We start from the raw sequence: 23365 nt of genomic DNA, 5'->3' as shown, positions 1-23365 counted from the left end.
GATTGACAGAGCCTTTCATGGGTAATAAATTATTATTTTGCCCTTTGCTTAAGGCTGGCTCACCATGGCTGATGCTGATTTCAAAATGGTCCTTTCTCCCAGATACCGTGTTAGCTGTCATTTAAAAATAGATCTATTTCACTTTGTTCACCCAACACTTTTTGCTAGTTTAATCTTTGTGCTTCTGTCTTTATGATGATTTTAGAACATTCATTCTCAAAAGGAAAGTATTGTCTGTTAGGGAGCAATTTCTGGAAAACCCTGGGTTATCACAATAATTGGGAAACTCCACTAACATTTAGTAGGTAGGGACCAGGAATGCTAGAACCCCATTAATGCAAGAGAGAGTGGGCATAATGAAGAATATTTTCATGTTCTATATGACTTCAAATGTCCTAATAGCCACCCATGTATATCAAAATGCTTTAATAACTATCTGATCCCAGAACCTAACTCATTTTTATGTATATTGCATTTCTCAGACAATCAACAATTGTGAAAATCAAAGGAACAATATGCTTTAGTTATATTTTTGAAAATTTATGTAAAAATTATTTGCTTTTGTGAAGCATATTTTATTGAGAATAAAGTATTTTTGAAACATAGATCACTATTATCTAGAATTTTACTCGTCTTCTTTTGTAGTTAACATATGAAGGGCCATCTTATATGTAGGTGCAAGAATCAACTATTTAATTACATCTTCTACTAATGTCCAAGCATTTGGACATAGAAATACATGTTATTTAATTGTAACTTAGTTATCTCTTCTTTCTCCTTTATGCTATGGTTAGGGCTTTATATTGATTTTATAACTTACATGTGCTGGTATTCAATAGTGCCTTATAAATTTTATTCTAGGATAATAGCGATGGTGTTATAGAGAAATATAGTTAAGGAAGACATTGAGCACGAGACTGACAGTCCCTTCTCTAGTCAGAGTGGACTCACTTGGACAGAAATGATAACAACATTAAAGGATTTTAAGGTCTTTCATTTCTTAGTATAGTTCACACTATACTCCAAATCAAAAAGTACCTCATGTGCTTTGAAAATAAACTGTGTCTTGTGATTAACTGAAGAAGATGTAAAGTTCACGGAAGCATTTGCTTCATTTAGAGATTTTAAACTCCAATTCAGATCCACAAGCTAAACCCCATTCCCTATATATTTTGGTTTGGCCAGCATCTTATTTCAAAATTGTTTTAACTTGAGTGACTTCACATGAGGCTATACCAACCCTACTGGCACATAGCAGAGGAGCCACAGGACAGCTCACCTGCACAGCGACATGGCTTTTGCAAAATTGGCTCCCAGTGCAAATAAAAAGGGGCGGGGAGAGGATGGGCAGTGGCCAGTGTTCAGAAATTAGGCCACTCTATGTAAAACATCCAGACATCTGCCCCACATTAGGAGGGTTAAGGTAAAACATCCTGACTTCTTTGTTCCTGAGCTAGGAAAAATTGGAAACTCTAGCAACCCTAGATCTTTATTTGCCTGTGGCAACAATAATCTGGGCCTGAGAACTGGCTGCCTCCACTAAGATGGGCAGCAACTCTCCTTAGGGTACAGCTCTGTATTGCTTCCCTCACTTGGCCTGATCCATTGGTTTCTATTATCTGCCAGAATCCTATGTTGTGACCTTTGGCTCAAGTGACTATAAAACTACATGTATACAGAAAAATAAAATATTCAAAGTAATCTGAAATGTATACAGTGTTATAACATATCAGGTCATATTTTATTATAAGGGGATATGTTAATTATGAAATAACATTATCATGGAGGAATTAAAAAAAAAACAAGAGTGACATAGGATTTACAGCCAGGGTCTTATATAATCTGTTTTATACCTTTACCTGTGTATGGTTGTATATAAATCATATTTCTTTTCTGAACTTCAGTTTTATCATCTTTGAACATGAGATAATAAAATCTGACTGTGGTATACAATGTTTATGCTCCCCTCATATCCCTTAGGATTACTTTTTTAAAAATACTGTTTTGATACATCCTTCTCTACCTACTGCTAGCTTCTATGTATTTCTGCTTCCAACAGCAAGCAAAGGCCTGCCCTTAAACTACTGATATCCCTTTAGCTACTGACCTCCTCCCTTTTTATTTTGCCTGCAAATGGGAGGAGACAGAGTTACCTGGAAGATTACATTCCCTCTGGAGATGCCTAGCGAACGTCTGAAGGTAGAAGGCATATGGAAGCTCAGCTTCTTTAATTTAGGTCAGTAGAATTCTGAGGCACCACTAATACTTTAAAATATCCATGCAGATGAGATTAAAGATACCCTCTACTCATTTATCTGACATTGCACCCTTGCTAGGCTTCCTTCACTTCCTTGGGATCTTTTCCTTAACTGTATGTTTTGTATATAAAACTTCATCACAGGGTCTGATTGTATGGAAGCCCAGCTGCAACACCTGCTAACCCTCATGGTACTAGTGTGAAAAAGAGTGATATCAATGAATATGGAGTTTTATAATGTTATTATAAAATGCTTTTCTTAAAAATCCTTGTTGAGTTTTCAGGGCAAAGTAATCATCTCTCCCATGCCAAAACACTTAGTGAAAGAAGTCACTTAATAGAAAGTATCATAAGATATCATTGAACAATCTTCCCAATCTATGTACACCTTTTATGTAGTGAAAAAGTTGGGAGCTCAGCAGAAGTCAAAAAGTGCTGTTTTGATGACATCACACTGAGACCAAGTCTATTTGACCCTATGGCACCGATGTGGAATGACATGGCATTAATGGTTTCCTTTTTGCTATAGTTTTTGAAACTCAAATTTGAGATTCTTGTTTTGAAGTAAAACAGGCTAATTACTGTTTACAAGATTATTCCTGGGTTGCAAAAATTCTCTCTCCATATTTTCCCTGCATTACCATGTTTTTCTCTGTGTTCTCCCATTTGATCTTGGCAGCCACAATCAGACAGAAAGTGTGAGGACACTTTTTTTCTTGCATCTGTAGTGGAAAGTTGAGCAGTTCACCAGGTCTGACAAGTAGATGTACTGTATAATTTTGATCACGTTTTCTCCGTACCAATATTGTCTTCTTAAGGTAATCTTGCCATTGTGCTATGGCAGTCACTGGGTTTCATTACAATATCCAAGTCTCGTCAAAGTTAGAATCTACTTTCATTGACAAAATCTGAGAACCAATGTTCAGTTCTCTTGTAGGTGTGAATTTCAGTGGGCTAAAAAGAGTCACATTAAGCCTAAACTAACATTTGCAACTGTTTTTGTTAATTTGATTGTTAATATGGTCAATCAGCATGTGTTTAATGACTCAAAAACAAACAATTAAAACACAAAGCATTTAGTTGAAACAACAGTTGTTTTCACACTAAATGACTTTTAAAATATCCATTAAATTAGTTACTTGTTTTAGAAGCATAATTTCTGTATAAAAGATTGATTAGCTAAGTTTCCTTTCCCCTGTCTTATTATATACTATAAGGAAGAGTCTGGGCAGAAATACTACGGCCACCAAGGTTAACATCTTGGTGTTAACTCCAGGAAGTGATTGACTTAAAACCAAAATTCTTGTTTATAATGATTTGAGTTATGCTTCTGAATAAAACTACTCCCAATTACTTATCTTTTTAAAGGACAAACATGGATATTTTCACAATTATTTATAGAAAGAAAAATGTATACAAGGATTTCAGAGTCATCTACATGGTCACAGATATTAGAATATGAAAATTCATGACAGAGACTATAACATTTATTTTCAATAAAAAATTGACCGTAACTTGAGTACAACTTATAAAAATTCAGTTCTTGTCAGGAGCTATGAAATTTTAAATAACATTTATATTTTACCAGCTTTAATTTGGAGACTATATGTAGAAATTTGAATTATATAAGATGTGTACGTAAGTAAATGTATGCCATCAGAAAAAGGCAAATATGTAATAATTTGTTTTTGCAAATATTTCAAGATATGGCTCCTGTCCTCTAATGTAGGGCCTAGTTCTGTAGTGAGGTATAACCTATAAAAAGAAAGGAAAATTATGGAGTAATAAATATTTTGATGGTGCTGTAAAAACACAAATGATTCACAAATGATTTGTGTTTTTTATTGTGTAACTAATAAAACAAATATGAATTATTGTGTAACTAATAAAAATATGAATTATTGTGTAACCAATAATTCATATTTGGGAATGCAGAGAAGTCTTTTCAGAGGATGTACTGAAATCATCCATATTAAGATTTTAAGTGAGAGTTTTCCAGAAGAACAGAATGTGGGAAATTTCAGGTGAGGTATATATGCATGAGAGAGGGGAGTGGGAACTGAGTGTGTTTTAGGAATGGAAAGAACATCAGTCGGAAATGAATTTGTATGAAGGAGGGAAGGAGATATGGGGTAGTTATGAGATGAATTAGAGTGAGGAGAAAAGCAGGAACCAACAAGGCAGGCCTGTTAGATCAAGAACTTGTCCTTTGTCTGAAAGAGATAAGGGAAATGGGGAGCCTTTCACAGGCTCTAAATGAGAGACTATCAGGCCAAGATGTGCATTTATAGAGATTGCTCTGATTGTAATGAGAGAGAGTGGATGGTAAGTGTGGAGCAAGCACGATAGGAGGCAGGAAAACCAGTGGGAAGGCCGTTGCAGTCAACCATGAAAGATGGTTTCACATGTACCAAGGGTGTGACGGTGGGAATAGATGAGTTTCAGAGATGGGTAAGAGGAAGAGACAGGAGGACGTGGTGATGTCTTGACTGTAGATGTTGGTGACGAAAAAGGGAAGGAGCATCCGAAAGACAAGAAGGCTTCCAGTTGGGCGAATGGCACCCCACACCATGGTGACTTTTACTGAGAGAGCATTTCTAGGAGAAGCAGACATTGGTATGCCAGGTTTAGGTTAATGATCAGACCTTTAAGTTAATTATTTAAACTAAAAAGTTGTGCATGTTAGCAATACATCTAATGTCTACAGGGTAGCAAAACATCTTCCTCTAAAGTATACCTCTTAATTTTAGATGGGTCTGCGGCCTGGGTTGTAGGTTGTATTCAAGTCCTTGAATAGACACTTCAAAACTATGTGACAGGGTAAATAACTGAACTTCTCAGAGCTCAACTTTTTAATATCTGCTTACTGTGGATAATATGATCTAACTTGCTGAGTTGTTTTGAAAATTCAGTAAGATAATATATCTATATCAGGATAATGACCCCCTCAGAGATCTCTAAACCTGATCCCTCAAACCTGTGGGTGTTCTACTTTACATAAAAGTAAAATGAAAGAAGTGGATGGAAAAAGTGAAGGGATTAGCTAAAGAACATATACACATAAGTCACAGGCACAGACAAGAGTTGGTGACAGCCAGAAGGAAGGGGGGGATGGTAAATAAGTGGAGTTGAGCAAAGAGGGGGATGGAGGCATTGGTAATAGTGTCATGATAAAAATAAATAAATAAATAAATAAAAACTTTCAGTAAAAAAAGGAGAAACTTTGCAGATGTTATTCAGTTTGGAGGCTCTGCAGTGGAAATATTATCCTGGGTTATCTGGGCGCGTCCAGCTCATTCACACAAGTCCTTAAAAGAAGGGACCTTTGCCTGATGCAGTCAGAGAAAATGAGAGAGAGATGTGATGAGAGAACAAGGGTCACACAGATGTAACTTTACTGGCTTTGCAGACAGAGAAAGGAAGCCATGAGCTGAGGAGGGCTGAGGGACTCTTGAAAAAGTCACACAATGGAGTCTCCCTTCAAGCTTTCAGAAACAAATGTAGCCCGGCCAACACTTTGATTTTGGCCCCGTGATGGTGGAATTCCAACCTACAGAACTGTAAGATACTAAATTTATACTTCTTTTAGGCCACTAAATTTATAGTAATTCTTTATGCCAGCAATAGAAATTAATCTATATTCTCTACTTTATTTATATTAATACAATTAACAGCTTTTATATAGGTAAACAGATTGGAAATTGTAAAAATAGGCGACAAGGAAATATTTGGAGATAGTAGGATAATAGACCAGAAAGTACAGATAGATTTGTGCTGTTCAACTTCTGACCTCAAATGCTCTTTACCCACATGAACATGTCCATTGAGACCTGACCACTTGACCGTTGAGTCTCCTTGTCTTTTGTTTCACAGGTATTTCCATGACCTCCTGTCTCAGTAGAGGGTGAGGAGATGTCATGAGATTGTGAGGTGTTTCCTCCATAGGATTCCAGACAAGGAAATCGTAGCCTTGACATATGCTTTCATATTTGTGTGCAGGAAAGCAGCAATTGATCTTCCTGCTTGAGTCCAGGGATAAAGAGAGGGCAGTGGGAGTGAAGGGGCTTGAAACGAGGGGGAAAATGAGCAGGGAGGAGCCCCCCGCGAGCTGTGTGTGAGCCTCTAGGCCTGTTCTGTCAGAGTCTATCTTGGATCGCATGTCCTCTCTTGCCACCTCCCACGTCTCGCCACATCAATAAGCCTTGAGAACTTCTGTGATGTTTTTTTAAAGACAACTATGAGGGACAAACGAACACTCAGCAGAGTGCTACCATGTAATATAAGCTCAAAACAGTCATTGAAGAATTGAATGTATAGGTTGTTTATATTGCAATGTAAAGGAGAAAGATTCAAGAGAACAAAAGTTTGTTTTATTATTCTCTAAAATTACTCTTTTTAAGTCTTTTATTTTTTTCCATTTTTAAGACTTTTTTTCTATTGTTGTTCAAGTATAGTTAAGTCTTTTATTTTTAAAGGCTGATTTTTTTTGCAAAAATGATTATTAGTTTGGTTATTTTTATTATGTTAGAAATTTATTTGAAAGTACAGTATTTTAATGGTAGAAGAAAATACTGCTTTCAGGGGCCAAGACTCCAGGTAATGATGGGTGGTCTCCAATTTTTCCTTCTCCATTAGCAGTCCCTAGATGTTCTAGAGAACAAAGCATTTCCAAATCTAGATTGAGCCACTGCTTGGAGCTCTTTGAAATCACATTAGGGTTTTGGTTTCTAGTGTTTTGGAACATTACCTACTATATCATATACTGGGAAATGCTGGTGGTATTGTGTGTAGGTTTCTTTAAAGGGCCATATCCGAGAGTTCTTATTTCTCTGTTACTGGTTGATGTTAAATGAGCTTAATGTTAATATTATATTTACACATGACCACAAATGTAATATAACAAACATGTTTTCTCATAAAATTTAACTCTTTTCCCCTAAATAATCTCAATTATCTATTTTGGCTCTCTTTAGAAAGAAATTCATTTAGATAAAGACTCATTTTTCTGTTTTAAACCTAGAATTTTAATATCATTTTTAACAAAATTATGAAACATTTGATACATAATAAAAAGTATGATGAGAGTCAATATACCCACTATTCATTTATAATAATTCCTAATTTTGCTTTATTTTGCTTCAGATTTGCTTCCTATTTGTTATAAACAAAGTGTTTCAGATACAGTTCAAACCCCATATCTCCATCCTTGTTAAATTCCATCCCCTGTATTTCCAGAGGTGACTGTTCTCCCAAATGTAGTGTTTATTATTTCTGTGATTGTTGTATGCTTTTTAAACATATGATGTATTTGTACCAATGAATAGAATTGTAATGAAGTATTTTTTTACATGATATAAAAGATCACTTGGCACATATCATTCTGGAAATTGTTTCTTTTATTAATAATGTTTGAGATTTATCCATGTTGCCAGATCTACTTTAATTCAATCATGATATGTTTATGTTATAAAGTTTATCAATAGATCATATGCAAGATTTTATCTACTCACCTATAACAGATCATTCATTCCACAATTTTTACTATTGCAATGATATAGTTCTTAAAAGTCTATCCTTGTGTATATGTGAACAAATTCCCTCCAGAGTGTTTACCAAATGGAAATGCTAGGTGATAGGTGGGATATGTCCATTTTAAAATTTACAAGATATTGCCCCATTGCCTTGGGAAGAAAGTGAACTGGTTTATAATCCTACCTGCAGTGTTGGAGAATGCCAGTTCCTCCATGCCCTTATGAACACTTGGAATTGTCAACTTCTACAATTTTTGCTTAATTGAATGGTTGCAAATGACACCTTGGAGAAAAGTATGAGCTGGAAGAAAATTGATCATCTTCAGAACAAGCCCCTTACTTTTACAGAGATCAAATTGCAGCCAAGATGGTGAACAACTTTTCCAAATTCATAGATTTCGTTAGCAACAGAAGCAGGATGAGAACAGAAACTTGCCTTGGACTCAGAATTCAGTTTAGGCTTTCATAGATTCTAATAGTATATATCTAAGAAAATTGTGAGGAGAAAAACACATCTATTGGGATATGCAGCCAACTTTAAGAATTGTATTCCATGTTTTTTATTGTCTTATATTTTTCCTCCTTATTTTTAGGAACTAAACAGATCCTGGGTTTTTTCAAAAGTGATTAAATGTTCATACTCCTAAATAATCAGCTAAATTAGATTTTATGTTAAAAGTGAGTTTCTAGATGTCACCTATTAATTTTTTGAAACAGTAGATTTAAGAGAATTATCATTATTCTGGAGCAAATCACATAAAAGTGATGACATTGCTTTTGATTTTTAAATTCCATTTTCTATAACATTGAACAATAGATGTCACTGTTTTGCCAATAAAAATAACTATGAAATTATTTCATTTGATTATTTGCTTCATAAACAATCTTGCACTGAACAGATAAGTTACAGGGTTCTGGAAGAAAAATCTCAAAACAGTGGCAGCATCTTTTAAATATTAATATCACCTAGTGTTTTCTCTAACAAAGCACAGTAATGTAATCAACCCATTACTTTCTGAATCATTTCAAATATAACTAATCTAAAACTGCTATTTTTTATCCCTCTATATTAATGTCTGGACAGTTAGGTGGCCTTACAAGGAGAATTAGAGAATGGGCTCAGGTCAGAGAAACCTCTCAGAGTGCGATTAATTATATTTTAAGCCCAGGTAATATCAAGTAAGGCGACGTGATTGACAGGAAATCTATACAAAGTAGAAATCAGAGATATAGAAACCAAGAGAGAAGAGATATTGAAAACAGTGCAATTGGGTCATATTCTGAGGGATGGCCAAGCCACGGACTGCATTCCAAATCTCATGGATGGGGTTAAGCCATTTTCAAATTTATACCACTTTTTGCCTAAATGAATCTGAAGTTATCAATGAGCGAAGGTAAAGTTGCTAAGGTATGGGCAGCAGGAAGTTGACCTGGTGAAAATAGTAGAGTGTTTATAGATTGTTTCAAGAAAGCATATATGGTATTTTTCTTATACCTGGGGCATATTATGCAAGAAGATTAGGTTAAGGTAAAAGAAGACTTAACATTTAGCATCCATTTCCTTAAGCTCTCCACTGATAATGTACCACATGAAGAGAGAGAGAGAGAGAGGGAGCGAGGGGGGATGAGGGGAGAGAGAGAGAGAGTGGGAGAGAACGAGAAAGGAGAGAGAAATTCAGAAAGTTCAGTGAATGAACAACGGCCATCACCTGACTCTAGCAAGCTGTCTGTCCTGCTTGTATTTGTGCAGTGGTTTATGTTTATGAAGCCCTTTCCTACTCATTATCCAGGGTGCTCCCTGGCTCCTCCACCCATTGCAAAATGACCTTTGGAGCAAGCCTTTCACTCACGCTGATCTCTGAAATGTTATTAATGACCTACAAATTGTCAAAAGTCACCAACTAGCTCGCTCTTCTCTTCAATAACGGCTTTTATTTTTTAACACAGTAAACTATGCTCTCTCTCTCTCTCTCTTTAAATTATCCCCTTCCATAATTTCTGTACTACTTTATTTTTTTCCCTGGTTTTTCTTCTACTTTTCTGACCTCTCTCTCACTAATAGTTTTACTTTTTTGTCCATTAAATATTCATGTTCTTATATTTTGGGCTGTGGCCTTTTTTTCTCTGAATGTTATTCAAAATGATTGTGTTGGTGTAAAATATTTGAGCCACTTTATATATAATTCATCATTCAACAAATATTTATTTTCCTCTGTGTACCAGCTGCCATTTTAGATCCTGGAAAAACAGGAGTCAGTAAGAATAACATCGACTCTTCCCTCAGTCCCTCACTTCTTATGAGGCAAAGGACATGTGCAGGAACATATTGAATTACTGACTGATGTATCTACACCATCTCCTTCATGGCCATCAGCCTTCAAACACATTTTCCTGTACCCTCAGTCCCTATCCTAGCATCTAGGAAATTATGGGATTACACTTTTAGGCAGAGAGTTATTAACATGGAAACTCAGTGAAAAAGAAATGTATAATATTCTATTTTTGAGTATTCAAACAGACTTTTGGAACTGACAATAGAAACAATAAAGGGAGAGATTTGGTTTTCTGACATATAGATAGTTTGAACTCATGCCATAAAGCTTATTCCATATACAACAGAGTTTTTCCCTGCTGGCCCAAATGAGGCCCCACAGGCTGTTGAACAGGAGAGACAAAGACAGGGATAACAGAGGGACAGGTGTGATCGGAGTCCTCTTCCCTTTGAGCCGTAGCCTAACCTGACCAGTGGTGGTGAAATCCTATAATGAGTGAGATAATCCATGTGTACATTCCTCGTTGGGTTCCTAGCAGCCAACAAGTCCTCCCCAGGTGCAGAGAGGGCTGCCTGTGGCCGAGGCATGGCTGAATCCGAACTTCCAGAGCCTCAGGACAGGTCTCTGGTTGTTGGCAGCTAACTGCTAACCACCAAATGTTTTCCTGTAGGGTTGACTGTGGCAGAGGTGTGACAGCGGATGCCAAAGGGCCTGGGGGAGCCCTGTGGCTAAGACAAATGAGTAGACTTAGCAGGTGTGCCGTGGAGTTTCTCACTAGTGGTCAGTTTGGAAAGCTGAGACCAGATGGGTGCTGCTCTAAAGACATGATCCCTTCCTTAGATCGGCTGTTTTGTCAGCATGAGCAACTGCTGAAGACTAGGCATTCACCAGTGACAACTGTCCAAGTGAAAATTTTAGTTTCTGCCATTGGGCAGAATGATTTCTCAAAATAGATTTTAAAAAAAGTCAAACAAAGACAGTTATACTTCCAACTCTAGCAAGGTAAAAGAGACAGAACCTCTAAATATCCCCGCATGAGTGTTGACAACCGATAAGGGTTGGGGATCATGTGAGATGCTGACGACACAAGGAATAAGACGTTGTCCCTGCCCTCAAGGATCCCAAATGTTAGGGAGAAGGACAATGGTTGAGCCAACTTCTGGCTGGTTTTCTTTACTTGCACCAAAGAATTCAGCCTTCTTACTGCTTTGAATGTCTGTCCTTTTGTTTTGGTCAACTGGGTTGCTCTTCCATTTCAGAATTGGAGATGGATCCTTTTTTTCTGAAGTTTTCCCCTGTTCCTTTGGCTAAGTGAACCATTAACTTCAGCATTCCCATAACACTTCTTATAGCAGAAGAGCGCATTTTAAATATATTCCTCAAGTAGTGCAAGGCTTTGTCTCATTTAAATGATAAGCTTCTTAAAGGCAGGAACAATTACATGCCTATGTTCCTCACTTTAGCATCTAGTACATAAAGTATTATCAATCAAATCTTATTTTATTAGAACTTTTAATTTTGATTTCCCAAATCACTGCACGATTAGTGTCGTCTGTTTAGACTTTTTAAAAACAGATTTGAATATAATAAAGAATACAGAGGGTCACGTTATTTGTTTGATGTCCCGTATCTACTAGGTGGCAAGGTTTTTAACCAAATGCAAAATATTTGACTCTGAATCTGGCATTGTTGCTCACTTTTCTTTGGCTTCAATCTCAGCATTTAGAACCATGTCCAGATAGTGTAAGATGAACAATTTGGCGTCACTAGTGTGTCCCAGTGTCATTCCCTTCCTGTGCCCGGAGACCTCATGACAAACACACACCTAAGCATAGTGTAGTAACTGGCTCCGTGTCATCACTTTTGTTTTCATTATTTCTGAGGAAAAATCTTTGTACCTGCTGCTTTGAGGATTTCTCCCATTGCTCTACCCCTTCCCGACTGTTTCATTCATTTCCTCTGTTACCGTTCAAGCCTTTGTATCCTGCATCTGGCAGGTAGGTGGCTTCCTGCATGGTCACGATCACCGCAAACACCCAAGTACAGAAGGCTGCCTGGGTCTGTCCCTATTTTTCTCTTTCATTATTGATTGGTTCAATATCTTCTTTAAACCATTAAAACCTTCTTTTTCTCCTATTACTTTCTGAGATTATTTTGATTTAAGATTCAAAAGAAAATGCTTTAAATAGAAAATAATCACATTTCAGAAAAAAAGGATGTATTAAGGTTTTCTATTAGCAGTTGCTCTTTTGAAGGTTTACTTTGAAGATAATATTCTGTACTTTGAAAAACAGGCACTTTTGACATTTTTAAAAGCAGTACATGCTAGAAACTTTGTTTCTGCTATTGCAGTGATATTTTAAATCAGTAATCAAATTGCAAAGAAAAATAATTTATTTATTTAACCAGCATATAAATATTTATCTAGGCCTCTCATGGTGTTTTATTATGTAGATTATTGAAAGTAATTTTACTGAAGAAAATAATAGAATGATAGTGTCAAACCTTAGAATTACAGAGTAATTGTGTGAAGGAAAATTTGAAATCATCACACCTGAAGTTCTGTATTTCCAAAGCAGTTTTATTAATTGCAGGTTCATACAACAATTCAAAATGAGGTTGTCCACTACAGAAATGGAGAAAAGCTACTTTAATTAACAGATAAGCATAGCTTGTAATTTGCATGTCAACTTTTTTGTGTGCAAGTGAACGTTTCCAAAGTACTAATGGTATGTATTTTTCTCACATTAGGAGCTCTGACATTTTCTGAACAATCTTGTTAAAACATTAATATACTTTAAATTCTTCCTTTTAAACTTCAGGGCATTTGTATGAAGTGTCAACAATTTCTGTTAGTGAACCCCAATTAATGTATTTTCTGAAATTTCCATTTACATAATATCTTATTTTCTAATGTTTATATTAAAGGAAGAGTTGAGAAAATTTAGAGTTAAATGCTCTAGGGACTTTTCTTTACTTTTTTGGAAATTTTCTCAGTTTCCAAACATGCAACAGAGAAACAAAAGCTAAATATAAACCCACTAATAATTAATATCTCTCTAGGTGGCAAATAATGCATTTGACATTGTCCTGTAATTTCTGTATCCACTTTCCAACAATGGGTACCATTATACCTATGTTGATATGCTGCTCTCCCTTACTTGCTAAATTTTAGCATAGAATAAAACTGTAATTAATTTCATTGAGATTGACTAGAACTTATTATAAGAAATTTTATTGTCTCCAAAGTTGTCTCTAAAGTTGTATATAAAATGCATAAATCATTATTTACGCCATTTATGTCAACAAATAAGCTGTTATCAAGATAGGGTGATAAAGCTATCTTACTAAGGGTACAGTAAAGTTGCATAAAATACCAAAATATTTCTGTTTAGGAAGGTATCAAAGAACAAAAAGGCAGTCAGGACATAACGGGTCAAAACCGCAGAGGGCTGCAGCGGCAGAAAGGGGGTTCCTGGCTGCCCAGGGCTGGGGTCTAGGGCGTTAAGGGATGATGCCTAAGAGGGCAAGGTTTCTTTTGGGGAAAATAAAATGTTTTAAAATGTATTGTGGTGATGAATGCCCAACTCCGTGAATATGCTAAAAGCTATCTTAAAAAAAATAAAAGATCACAGAGACAAAGAGAACTATTTTGAGCCAGTCATTACATTCACTCCTGTTTTTTTCCCAAACCTGATTCTTGAGTGTGACCAGAATGTCCAGACAAAGCAGTAACCAAGTAAATATTGCTGCAGTCTGACAGGTTGTCTCATGGTAGTCCGAGGCTGAAATCGGGACTGATTTTGGAGAAAAGGGGACCCTGGAGAAGTAAGACATATATGCTGTGTGCAAATTCTTCTTTAAGTATTTGCTAACTCTAAAGCTAAGTGATATTCTAAAGGGGGAAAAACAGAAAGCTGTTGAAAAGAGTCTTAAAAACTTAGGAGATAATTTAGCAAGTTCATAGTTTGGGAAAAGCAACTTCCATGAAGGTGGAGAATTTAAATTAAGATGTGAGACATGTTAAACCCTAAAATTAAGGGTAACCAGAATTGTGGATCAATGTGATATGTCTTTATTCTATGGATCTTCAGAAAGAAAAAATAATTTTTCTTTGAAGGACTATAACATTATGCAGAACTTCCACATAATTGCATACATAATGTTCAATAGTCAATTAAAATTCAGGAGACATGCCAAAAAAAAGTGCCAAATAACTGAAATCAAGAAGAAAAATAGACAATTGAAAGGCTACAGGTCAGACAGATATCACCAACAAACAGAGATCTATTTTTTAAAAGAGTCAAATGAAAACCCAAAAACTGAAAATAAAAGCTAAACTTTAATAATTTAATGTATAATTTTAACAGAAGATCAGAAATAAGAGGACTAGTAATAGATAGGTTATCAGATGATATGCAGGTTAAAGCATTGAGACAAATGACTAAAACTAGATAAAATAGTATAAGATATGTAGAACATAGTGAAAACTACTAACATATTTGTGATTGCAGGCCAAGGAGGAAAGAGTTAGAGACAAAAATAATACATGGAAGGGTAAGAGTTGATAATTTTCTGAAACTGACAATAGTATGTGATGGATTAAAAAGTTCTACAAAATACAAAAAGTATAAATACAAAGGAAATTACACCTTGTCACAACATTGTAGGGGAAAAAAAAAACAATGCTGATAAACAAAGACAAGCAGAAAAACAAAAATTTCTTCAAAGGACAGTTAATTTTTAATAGGAATGGTAGAATGAATGGAAGAAAAGAGTTATATGTTTACAATGCTAAAATTTTTTTAAAAATAGAAGAGTAGCCAACCAAGTAGACTATAAGTAGCAAAAATTTATTTTAAAAATGAATGTGAAATAATGACTTTTTAGGCTGAGGGCATGCATCAGCAAAAGGTCTACTATTATATCTTGACAGTTGAATTATTCAAGAAGAAAAATGATCTCAAATGGATGCAAGATAAGGTAGTGAAGAATTAAGAACATCTGAAGTAATAACAAATGAACAATTTCATGAAGACTGTTTATAATGATGTAAGCATAGAAATATCTAGAGTTAAATGACAAAAGTTAAAGCTGAGAAAGGAATAATGAGTTCAAATATTTTAAGGTAGTCTCATTTACAGGAGGAAATAAAAATGCAACTTAATAAGACTGTATGCTATAATTTCAAAGGCAATTATAAATGAAGAGTATAAGAATATATAGTTGACAAGCAATTAGAGGAGAAATTGTAAAAAACAAAATAAAAATAACTTGATTGATACAAAGGGAAGAAAAAAATCAGGAAAAATAAATACAGGGTAGATAAATAGAAAACAAATAATAATGTGATAGCTATAAATGTAAATATATTTGGAGTTACATTAAATGCAAATGGATGAGATATTCTAATTTAAAAAACAGTGAATTAGAACCCACTTCATATTGCTTATAAAAATAAACATTAACTATAAACACAGAAATATTCAAAATAAAACAGTGATAAACTATATACCATGCAAAATGCAATCTGAAGAAAAACTATTATTTGTATTAATCTTGGAAAAATGCAGAAATAAATCAGAGGAAATTACAAAGAACAAAGAAGAATGTTAAAGCTGAATTGAACAGAAATACAAGGTCCAGCAGAGGTACCGCCTGCTTGAGTATGCCTGGTAGGGTAGTGATATGGGTGTAATAATTTATAGTTTTTATTTGAACATTTCTTTAAAATGTCATATGGCGTGCTTAAGTGTGATATTGTTATGTTGCAGAATTACATGCTTATGATTTTGTAATAAAGCAGGGGCATTATTTGTGCTGGACCCTATATATAACAACTCTAAATGTATATGCAACTAGTAACATAGTCAAAAAAAATATATAAACTGTAAATTATTAGAACAACAACAAAAAGCCTACAAAGTCTGAAAATTTAATATCTTTCTTGGTAACTAATAAAAGTCAGCAAGTGTTACAGAAGATTTGAACAACATGATTTACAAAGTTGACCTAAAAATCATAGGACTATAGGAATTCTTATAATAACTCTTTGGTAAAATAAATGGAAATTAATGATTGAATATTTTGAATAGTTGAGTATTCATTTTTGGAATAATAAAAATATGACTATGTAGATTAATGAGTGTTTAGAAATTTATAATTTTAAAAGCAAAAAAAAAAACAAAACCCTAAAACCAAAAACCCTTGACAAATCCATGATCTAAGTATTAAGCTTAAAGAGTTTGGAAAAAAGATGAAAAATAAAAAAAATTAAGGAGGAAACATAGAATTAACAGAAAGCAAATATACAGTAGAGAAAATAAAATGACCAGGGGTTGTTTCTTTGAAAAGTCTAATATAATTTATAAGCATATTCCAAGTTTGATTGGACCAAAAAATAATAAAAGTTACAACTTAGTGTCAGGAATGAAAAATTAGAAATCAATAATGTGGACATTAGGGATAATGAGTATACTATAGTTCTCTGAAAATAAATTAATGCTGGTAAAAGAAAAAAATGCTAAATCTAAATCTGAGTAATCTTATGACCATTAAATACCTTGAGTCTGTACAATCTCATAAGGAGAACTATGGGTGAGATAAAACTCATGGGATAAGCTGGATGGTGGCATAGGAGGTCCCCAACTTCTGTCTCTCCCAATAAACACTATGACAGCCATCCACAGACAAAAATGCCTTTATGGGGGAGCTTTAGCATCCAGGTAGAAGGTTATTAGACTCCAGTGAAGCCTAAGACTGAGGAGAGCCATGTTGAGAAGGCAGGATCATGGGGTCAGATTTGCCAAACATGGTCCCAGTTGCAAACTGGAAGAAGCCCCATGCCCCTGTAGACTTAGCCCACTTGCCTCAGGTCTTGCACTAGTTCCATTTGCCTCTGTGCGTGGAGGCATTCAGCTGAGCAGGCCTTGGGTCCATTCGGAGCCCTAACAGTAGTTTTCAGAAGATAGCGACGGAGAATGACTTGGGGCAGACAGAGATGTATGAAACAGGGCTTCACTATTAAATACAAAATTGATAAATTTAACTTTATTAATTTTATAAGCTTCTGATCATAAAAAGACATCATGAAAAGAGTGACTAGGCATTTCACAGACTGGAAGGAGATACTTGAAATGTATATACCTAAAGGAGAACACACATTGACAACACATATATTGCACAAAAAAGAATTACGAAATAGCTAGTAAGTATATATAAAGATGTTTAAAAAAAGATATTCAACATTAGTCATTAAGAAAAAAACAAAAACCAAAAACAAGTTAAAACCATAATGAGATACCTTTCCATGACACATTAGAAGGGGCAAAATTAGTTTTAGAAAATAACAATACAAAGTGTAGGCAAATATATGGAGGACCCATAATTATTTTAAAATACTGATAATTGTATAAAACTGGTACAAGTCATTTGGGAAACTCCTTGGCATGACCAATTATGTATATGTATATATATATATATATATATATATATATATATATATATTCACACACTATATATACACACAGATACACCCACACACATGCATACACACACACACAATATATCTAAGAATTCCATTCCTAGCATCCTTAGTAATTGCTTAAAACAGAAATAATTAAATTTTCCATCAAGAGTAAAATTTATTAATTAATGAAGATATTTATGAGGTGAAACACTGTAGAACTGTGTCAAAAGGACAGGTCACAGATAATTTTGATTGAAAAACACAAGACAGAGAAGCAAAAATATCAAGGACCATCCCATTCATATGATAAAACAACATTTTTTTTTTCTCTTTTTTAAAGAGGCAAACTTATCTATGACTTTCGTCAGAATGGCCCTTACCTTTGATGCAGGGAATAATGAGTAAAATGAGGCAAGAAGGAGGCTTCTGGGTCACTGGTTATGTTCTATGTTTTAATATATAAGGTGGTTACAGAGGTGCATTCACTGTGTAAACATTCATGGAATGGTATAGTTAAGACTTTTTACTTAGCTGAATGTTACACTCATTAAAATAAATAAAATATGAAAAATGGTGTTACTGATATCAGAATATTTAAACTCTTAGTAGGCTACCCCAACTTGTGTGTACGACAGGAGCGGCGGCAGAAGGCAGGGCGAGGTGTAAGGGTGGTGGTAAAATAGCAGGACAATGACAATAACAAGAACAATAATAAATAAGCACTAGTCATTGGCATAGCAGATGAGAGAGGAGGAGGGAGAAAGTAAAAACACTTTCCAATCTTTTAAAAGAGATGCTGTAATTATTGTGTAATTATTCATATAGAACATACAGAAGGAAAGAGCTCAGTGGGGCTAAGTTACTTGCCTAAAATTATGGATATTTATATAATAGAATTGGGACTAGAACCCAGGTAAGATTCTTAACTCCATACTTTTTCACTGCATTAAAAAAATAACTTAGAATAGAAACATCTCGTTTTGAAAGGAAGATCATTTTGCGCTAATGGACAGATTTTCAAAGTTTTGTTTGCTTTAATAATAATAATATATATAACTTGACCTGCAAAGATAAACCAGCAGAGGGGAGAATACTTAGAGGGCATAATATTGACTAATTACCAAAGACCAGATGTTCCTGATGATCCTAATTGTTTTACACTGATGGGTTTTGCCTAGGACATTACTATTCTACTCCAAGGTAGAGTTATGTGTCAAAATTCTCAATGTCAGTGAGGCCTTTGCAACTTAAAGGAAAAAATTTGAAACAAATAGGTCATGTCTGCCAAAGGTAGTTACAATATCGGGACACGAATTTTCTGCATCCCCAAATTTCATTTTATTTTTCAAGGAGTTTGGAACTGCTAGACTTGGGACCAAAAGACCTTTAATTATTTTATTATGGCATTTCATAAATAAAAATGTTTGCTGAAAGTAGATGTATACTAGATTATCATTTTATATTTTCATGTCAGATTAGCCTTTTTGTTTGCAGAATCATGGACTCTGGGATCCCTGAATAGGAAAAGTTTCTCCTTATTGAATTGATCTCAGGCATTGATATTCCTCACATTCCCCCATGAAGTCTTTATAGGATATATCTCATTTCAGACCAGAACTTTTCTACTATGGCTGTGCTGACTTGTTCCCTACCTTAATCTGATGGGTGAAGGCTTTTTATGTGATTCGCGTAAGCACAAAATTTGGTAAACAGAGTGAGGGGGGAAAAAAGCTTGAAGACACCATAGTCAAGAAAGCCAATGCTTATGCAACACACACACAAACGCGCGCGCGCACACACACACACACACTTTATCACTCCCAGGATACACAGTACTTTGCAATTTTAACTCAAAGATGAAAAATAAAAATCCCTTTTAATTCTAGCCTCTCTTGTAGTCTCTTAAAGAATATCCCTCCCTACCCTCTCCCCTAAGGTGACTAGAGCTTAGAGACCATTTGAATCTATACATCAATGCAACAGAAAAAGATTAATAAGAGTTATCATTAGAATTACTGCATTGCATACTCCTTGGTGTATTCCAAGCCTTGTCCCTTGAATCTGCAGTATTTTGCCTTTCTAGCCAGAAATTTGCATTATCTGGTTTCCTCACAGCTAGGTTCTTCCACATCAGGGTTGCTTAACTTCACTACTATTGCTATTTTTACCCAGATAATTATTTGTTGCTGGAGGCTGGCTGGTACATTGTAGGATGTTGAACAGCATCCTTGGCCCTCTGCCCACTATCTGCCTGTATCACCACTCCCCTGATACCCAGATTTGGCAACTGAAAATGTTTTCAGACACTGCCAAATGTCCCTGGGAGGCAAAATGGTCCCCAGCTGAGAACCACTGTCCTGCAGAATGACAACAAACTAGAGAAATACAGAGGAAGAAGAGAGAGAGCACTCCTGAGGAGTATTTTAAGATGATATAAGCTTTCCAGAAGGATCTTTTATATCTGATAATTTAGGGAACTTTTATTCACAAGAGAGATAGCAATGTATCCAGGATTTCGGATCCGATCTGCTGTCATTGGCTTCACTCTACCTTTCTCTTCCGTTGGAGGTCAGCTCGTAATAATTTCAGTTTCTTTTGAATTTCAGTCAGAATATCTATTTTCTGCTCCAAAATCGACAATACCTTGGCAATGCAAAAATGAACATCATAGTTTACCCCAGCATCTGCCTCTTGGCTGTTGTTCCCTGGCCATTGGCTTGATTCCTTCCATGAAGTTGCATCCTCCATTAATGGGGTGGGTAATGTTTCAGTTTCTCTAGTCTCTTCCTCCTCCTCACTCTGTACACACGATATTTTAATAAATTCATCTCTTTGAAGGGACATTTCTGAATTTCTAATGTGATTTTCCAACATCCTTGTCACCTCATGTCCAATTGGATAGGGACGATGGTGGGACCTGAAATCTAGAGTTAACTCTTTTACTCTATTTGCATATCTTAAAGTGTTGAGGGTGTTTTCACAGGAGGACATCCCTGGAGAGATAGTAGCAATCATGCAAGTGGAGGAGTTCTGGCCTATAAAGGAGTCCCGGAGCACCTGGGTGAGTTTGCTGGCTCTGAATGGCGTGTGAGACTTGTGCTGACCCAAAGCCCGGATGCATTCCTTGAGCGCGAGGAGACTCTTATTAATGTCCGCCCCTTCCAGCTGCCTTCTCCTGTTGGCCTTGGCAGTGTCAGCTCCCCTTTCGTTCCCAGCTAAGTCAACAAGGGATAACTTGCCGTGCAGTTCCCCTCGTGACTTGAGGATGATCTGGAACACCGCGTGGCTCCTGGAAGAGTGGGCATTGACCGATGTCTGTCCAGAAGTCCGGCAGCTATTGCCTTGTTCCACGAGGTTCAGCAGGTCCTCCACACAGCACGCCTCCTGCTCCTGCAGCCCGACCACCTGGACTTGCTGATGGCCATCCTCAAGGACCTGTAGCTGCTTCTTGAAGTTCAACAAATCATATACCTTGCCCCCATAAATCTCAAAAAATGTGCCATAGACTTTGAGGTCCAGCTTCTCATAAGCCGAGGTTTTGAGCAGGAGGAAGACATCCTGCGCCACCAAGGCATAAACACCTTTAGAACAGTCTTGGGCCTTCCCTGAGAAGGCCCCACCCATGGTGTGCGTCTTCCCGCTGCCTGTCTGCCCATAGGCGAAGCAGGTGGCCATGCCCTTGCGGAAGATGGACTGTACCAGCGGCTGGGCAGTGAACTTGTACACCAGCTCATTGGAGGCCGTGTCATCGAAAGCGTGGTCGAAGCAGAAGGTCTGGTTGTCCAGGTAGCGAGTGAGGTCCACTTTTTGCTTCGACTCGTGCACCACGACCACGTTGTCCGAGGGGATGGTGATGATATCCAAGTCCTTCATGGAGATCTCTTGCTGATTGAGGGGCCGCTTCCTCACGCAGACGCAGATCCGAGGGTCCTCCCGTGGCACCAGGCTGGACATCGTCCTGCTATCCAGGTCCCTGCGGTACTCTTCGATCATGCGCATGATCTCGTAGTTGGGGTTTCCCATGTGGACACCCAGGGCTCGTTGGGCTCGGATCTCCAGCTGCAACCGTCTGCGAGTCTCCCGCTGCTTTTGCAGTTTCTCAATTTCTCGGAGGCACGGAGACTTTTTCCACTTCATTATGCAAGGGTTGCTGGGGACTTCCACAGCTAGGCTGTCCCCTGAGGGTGTTTCGTTTTTCTGGGGGATCGTTGCAATCCACCGCGTGGCCACACGTTGGTCCCCGGTGGCCGAAGAGGGCGCTAGAGACAAGGAAGACAATGACCTGGAGGGCGTGGATTGTTTAGCAGAGGCCAGCGCAGGATTCAGCAGGAATATGGTCTCTAGATCAATCTTCTTGCCTTTTTTGACTCCTTTTTCGACCCACTCTACCGTAACCCAAGCGTTTTCTCTTTTGAACTCTGAGACCACAGCGAGGTGGATCCGCCCGTCACTGCGCTGGATCGCTACACAGATGCCCTCTTGGATGTCTCGGAAGTGGGCCTTCAAGGGTTTCAAGGACGAGAGGGGCTGAACGACAGGGAGGCATAACTGGCTGGCCATGGTGAATGATGGTGGTGTCAGGGCTCGCTTCTGGGGGTCTTTGGGGTTGGAGCAGCAGAACCTGAGCCCAAGCCAGCCTCAAGTGCCCAGAGCATTGAGTGCACTTACGTTTGCACCTGCCTTTGTGACCCGCCAGCACTAGGGCTCCATGGGGCCCCCTCGCGTCACAAAGAAGTGGGGAGAAGAGCCCAGGGCTTCTAGGTGAAAGATGGACGGGAAAGGCTCACGTTTGCGGCGCTAGGTACAAGAGAAAAGGCAGCTGGAATAGAGACATTGTCCTCTGCCCCTGAGGGAGTAGAGATCGGAGTTGGGACTAGGGCGTATGTTCCTTGGACAGTTGTGCTTAAGTTTTAAAAACATATTTTTCCCTGAAGTCTCGCCCTATGATCTCAAAGCTAAGTGAATTAGCTGAGAACAGGTGAGCGTTGCCTTGCCTTACACTTCAGCCCTCCAGCGGAGGGACAAGTGAAAGCGAAGCTGTTTGCAAGTCTCTGGCTTCTGTGGACGGGATCCCAGGGAAACTCCCTCGCACATGCCCTCTGTCTTCCTCACCCTTCCCTCGGAGCTTGTTTAGTTGTCCTAACTTAACGTTTCAGGGGCTTTCTCACTACAAAAATCAAAACGAGTTGGAGGTAGCATGTTCTTCTGATAATTGGCCAATACACAATTTCGTTTGGTGAAGCACTGGAGTTGGCAAACTCAAGATGTTTATCACATTCCAAGAGGCTCTTGACAGCTCTAAAGTGGGTTTCGTTGCCCTGCAGTCACTACTATTTTTGAGATTATATCCATAGTTACCTTTCCAAATTCACTTAGTAATTGCACTTCTAGCCTCATTATCTATAATTTGGAGAGAAAGGAAAGGCATTTGGTGGAAAGATGATGGCGTACCGCTTCCTTACTCTAAAAAGTGTGTGCGCATTTGGGGGGTTGGGAGGGGGTTAGGGTGTTGCAGATGGAAGGGCAGCTAAGATGATCAGAGGAAAAAATATATTTTGGCAAGACTGCAAATTTTTCTGTTGGATGATTTGCCTGCAAAAAACCAAACAAAGAATGACATCAACTGCCAGACAGGCTAACATGAGGCTTAAGGTGACACCTGATGTTTAACTTCCCTTTCGTCCATACACCACATTGTGTTTTGGGCTGTGAGTCTGGTCGTAATTGCACAGAGAGCTACAAAGTAACATGAAGTGGCAAAGTAGCATGAAGTAGCATGGAGTCCCAACAATCCTCCTTAGGACTCAGTGACATGGAAACAAACTCTTGTTATAAA

At 37.2% G+C, this 23365-nt stretch overlaps 1 protein-coding gene across 1 annotated transcript; it reads right to left on the bottom strand.

Moving 5' to 3' along the window:
* Positions 1 to 20063: 20063 nt before the first annotated feature.
* Positions 20064 to 22089, bottom strand: KIF2B (kinesin family member 2B). The gene has a single exon (XM_054585531.1). It carries the CDS (start codon positions 22087 to 22089, stop codon positions 20071 to 20073), a length of 2019 nt encoding a protein of 672 aa, XP_054441506.1. The 3' UTR covers positions 20064 to 20070.
* Between the last annotated feature and the right edge of the window lie 1276 nt (positions 22090 to 23365).

The sequence above is a fragment of the Pteronotus mesoamericanus genome, unplaced genomic scaffold, assembly GCF_021234165.1.
Source record: "Pteronotus mesoamericanus isolate MK-2021 breed Mesoamerican mustached bat unplaced genomic scaffold, CSHL_Meso_final contig_84, whole genome shotgun sequence".
Taxonomy (NCBI): Eukaryota; Metazoa; Chordata; class Mammalia; order Chiroptera; family Mormoopidae; genus Pteronotus; species Pteronotus mesoamericanus.
Note: the sequence above shows the minus strand (reverse complement) of the source record. Positions and strands in the feature narration are given on the sequence as shown.

Bases quoted from the DNA above. Each gene is read 5' to 3' on its own strand.
- KIF2B (XM_054585531.1), bottom strand. From the start codon at position 22,089: ATGGCCAGCCAGTTATGCCTCCCTGTCGTTCAGCCCCTCTCGTCCTTG.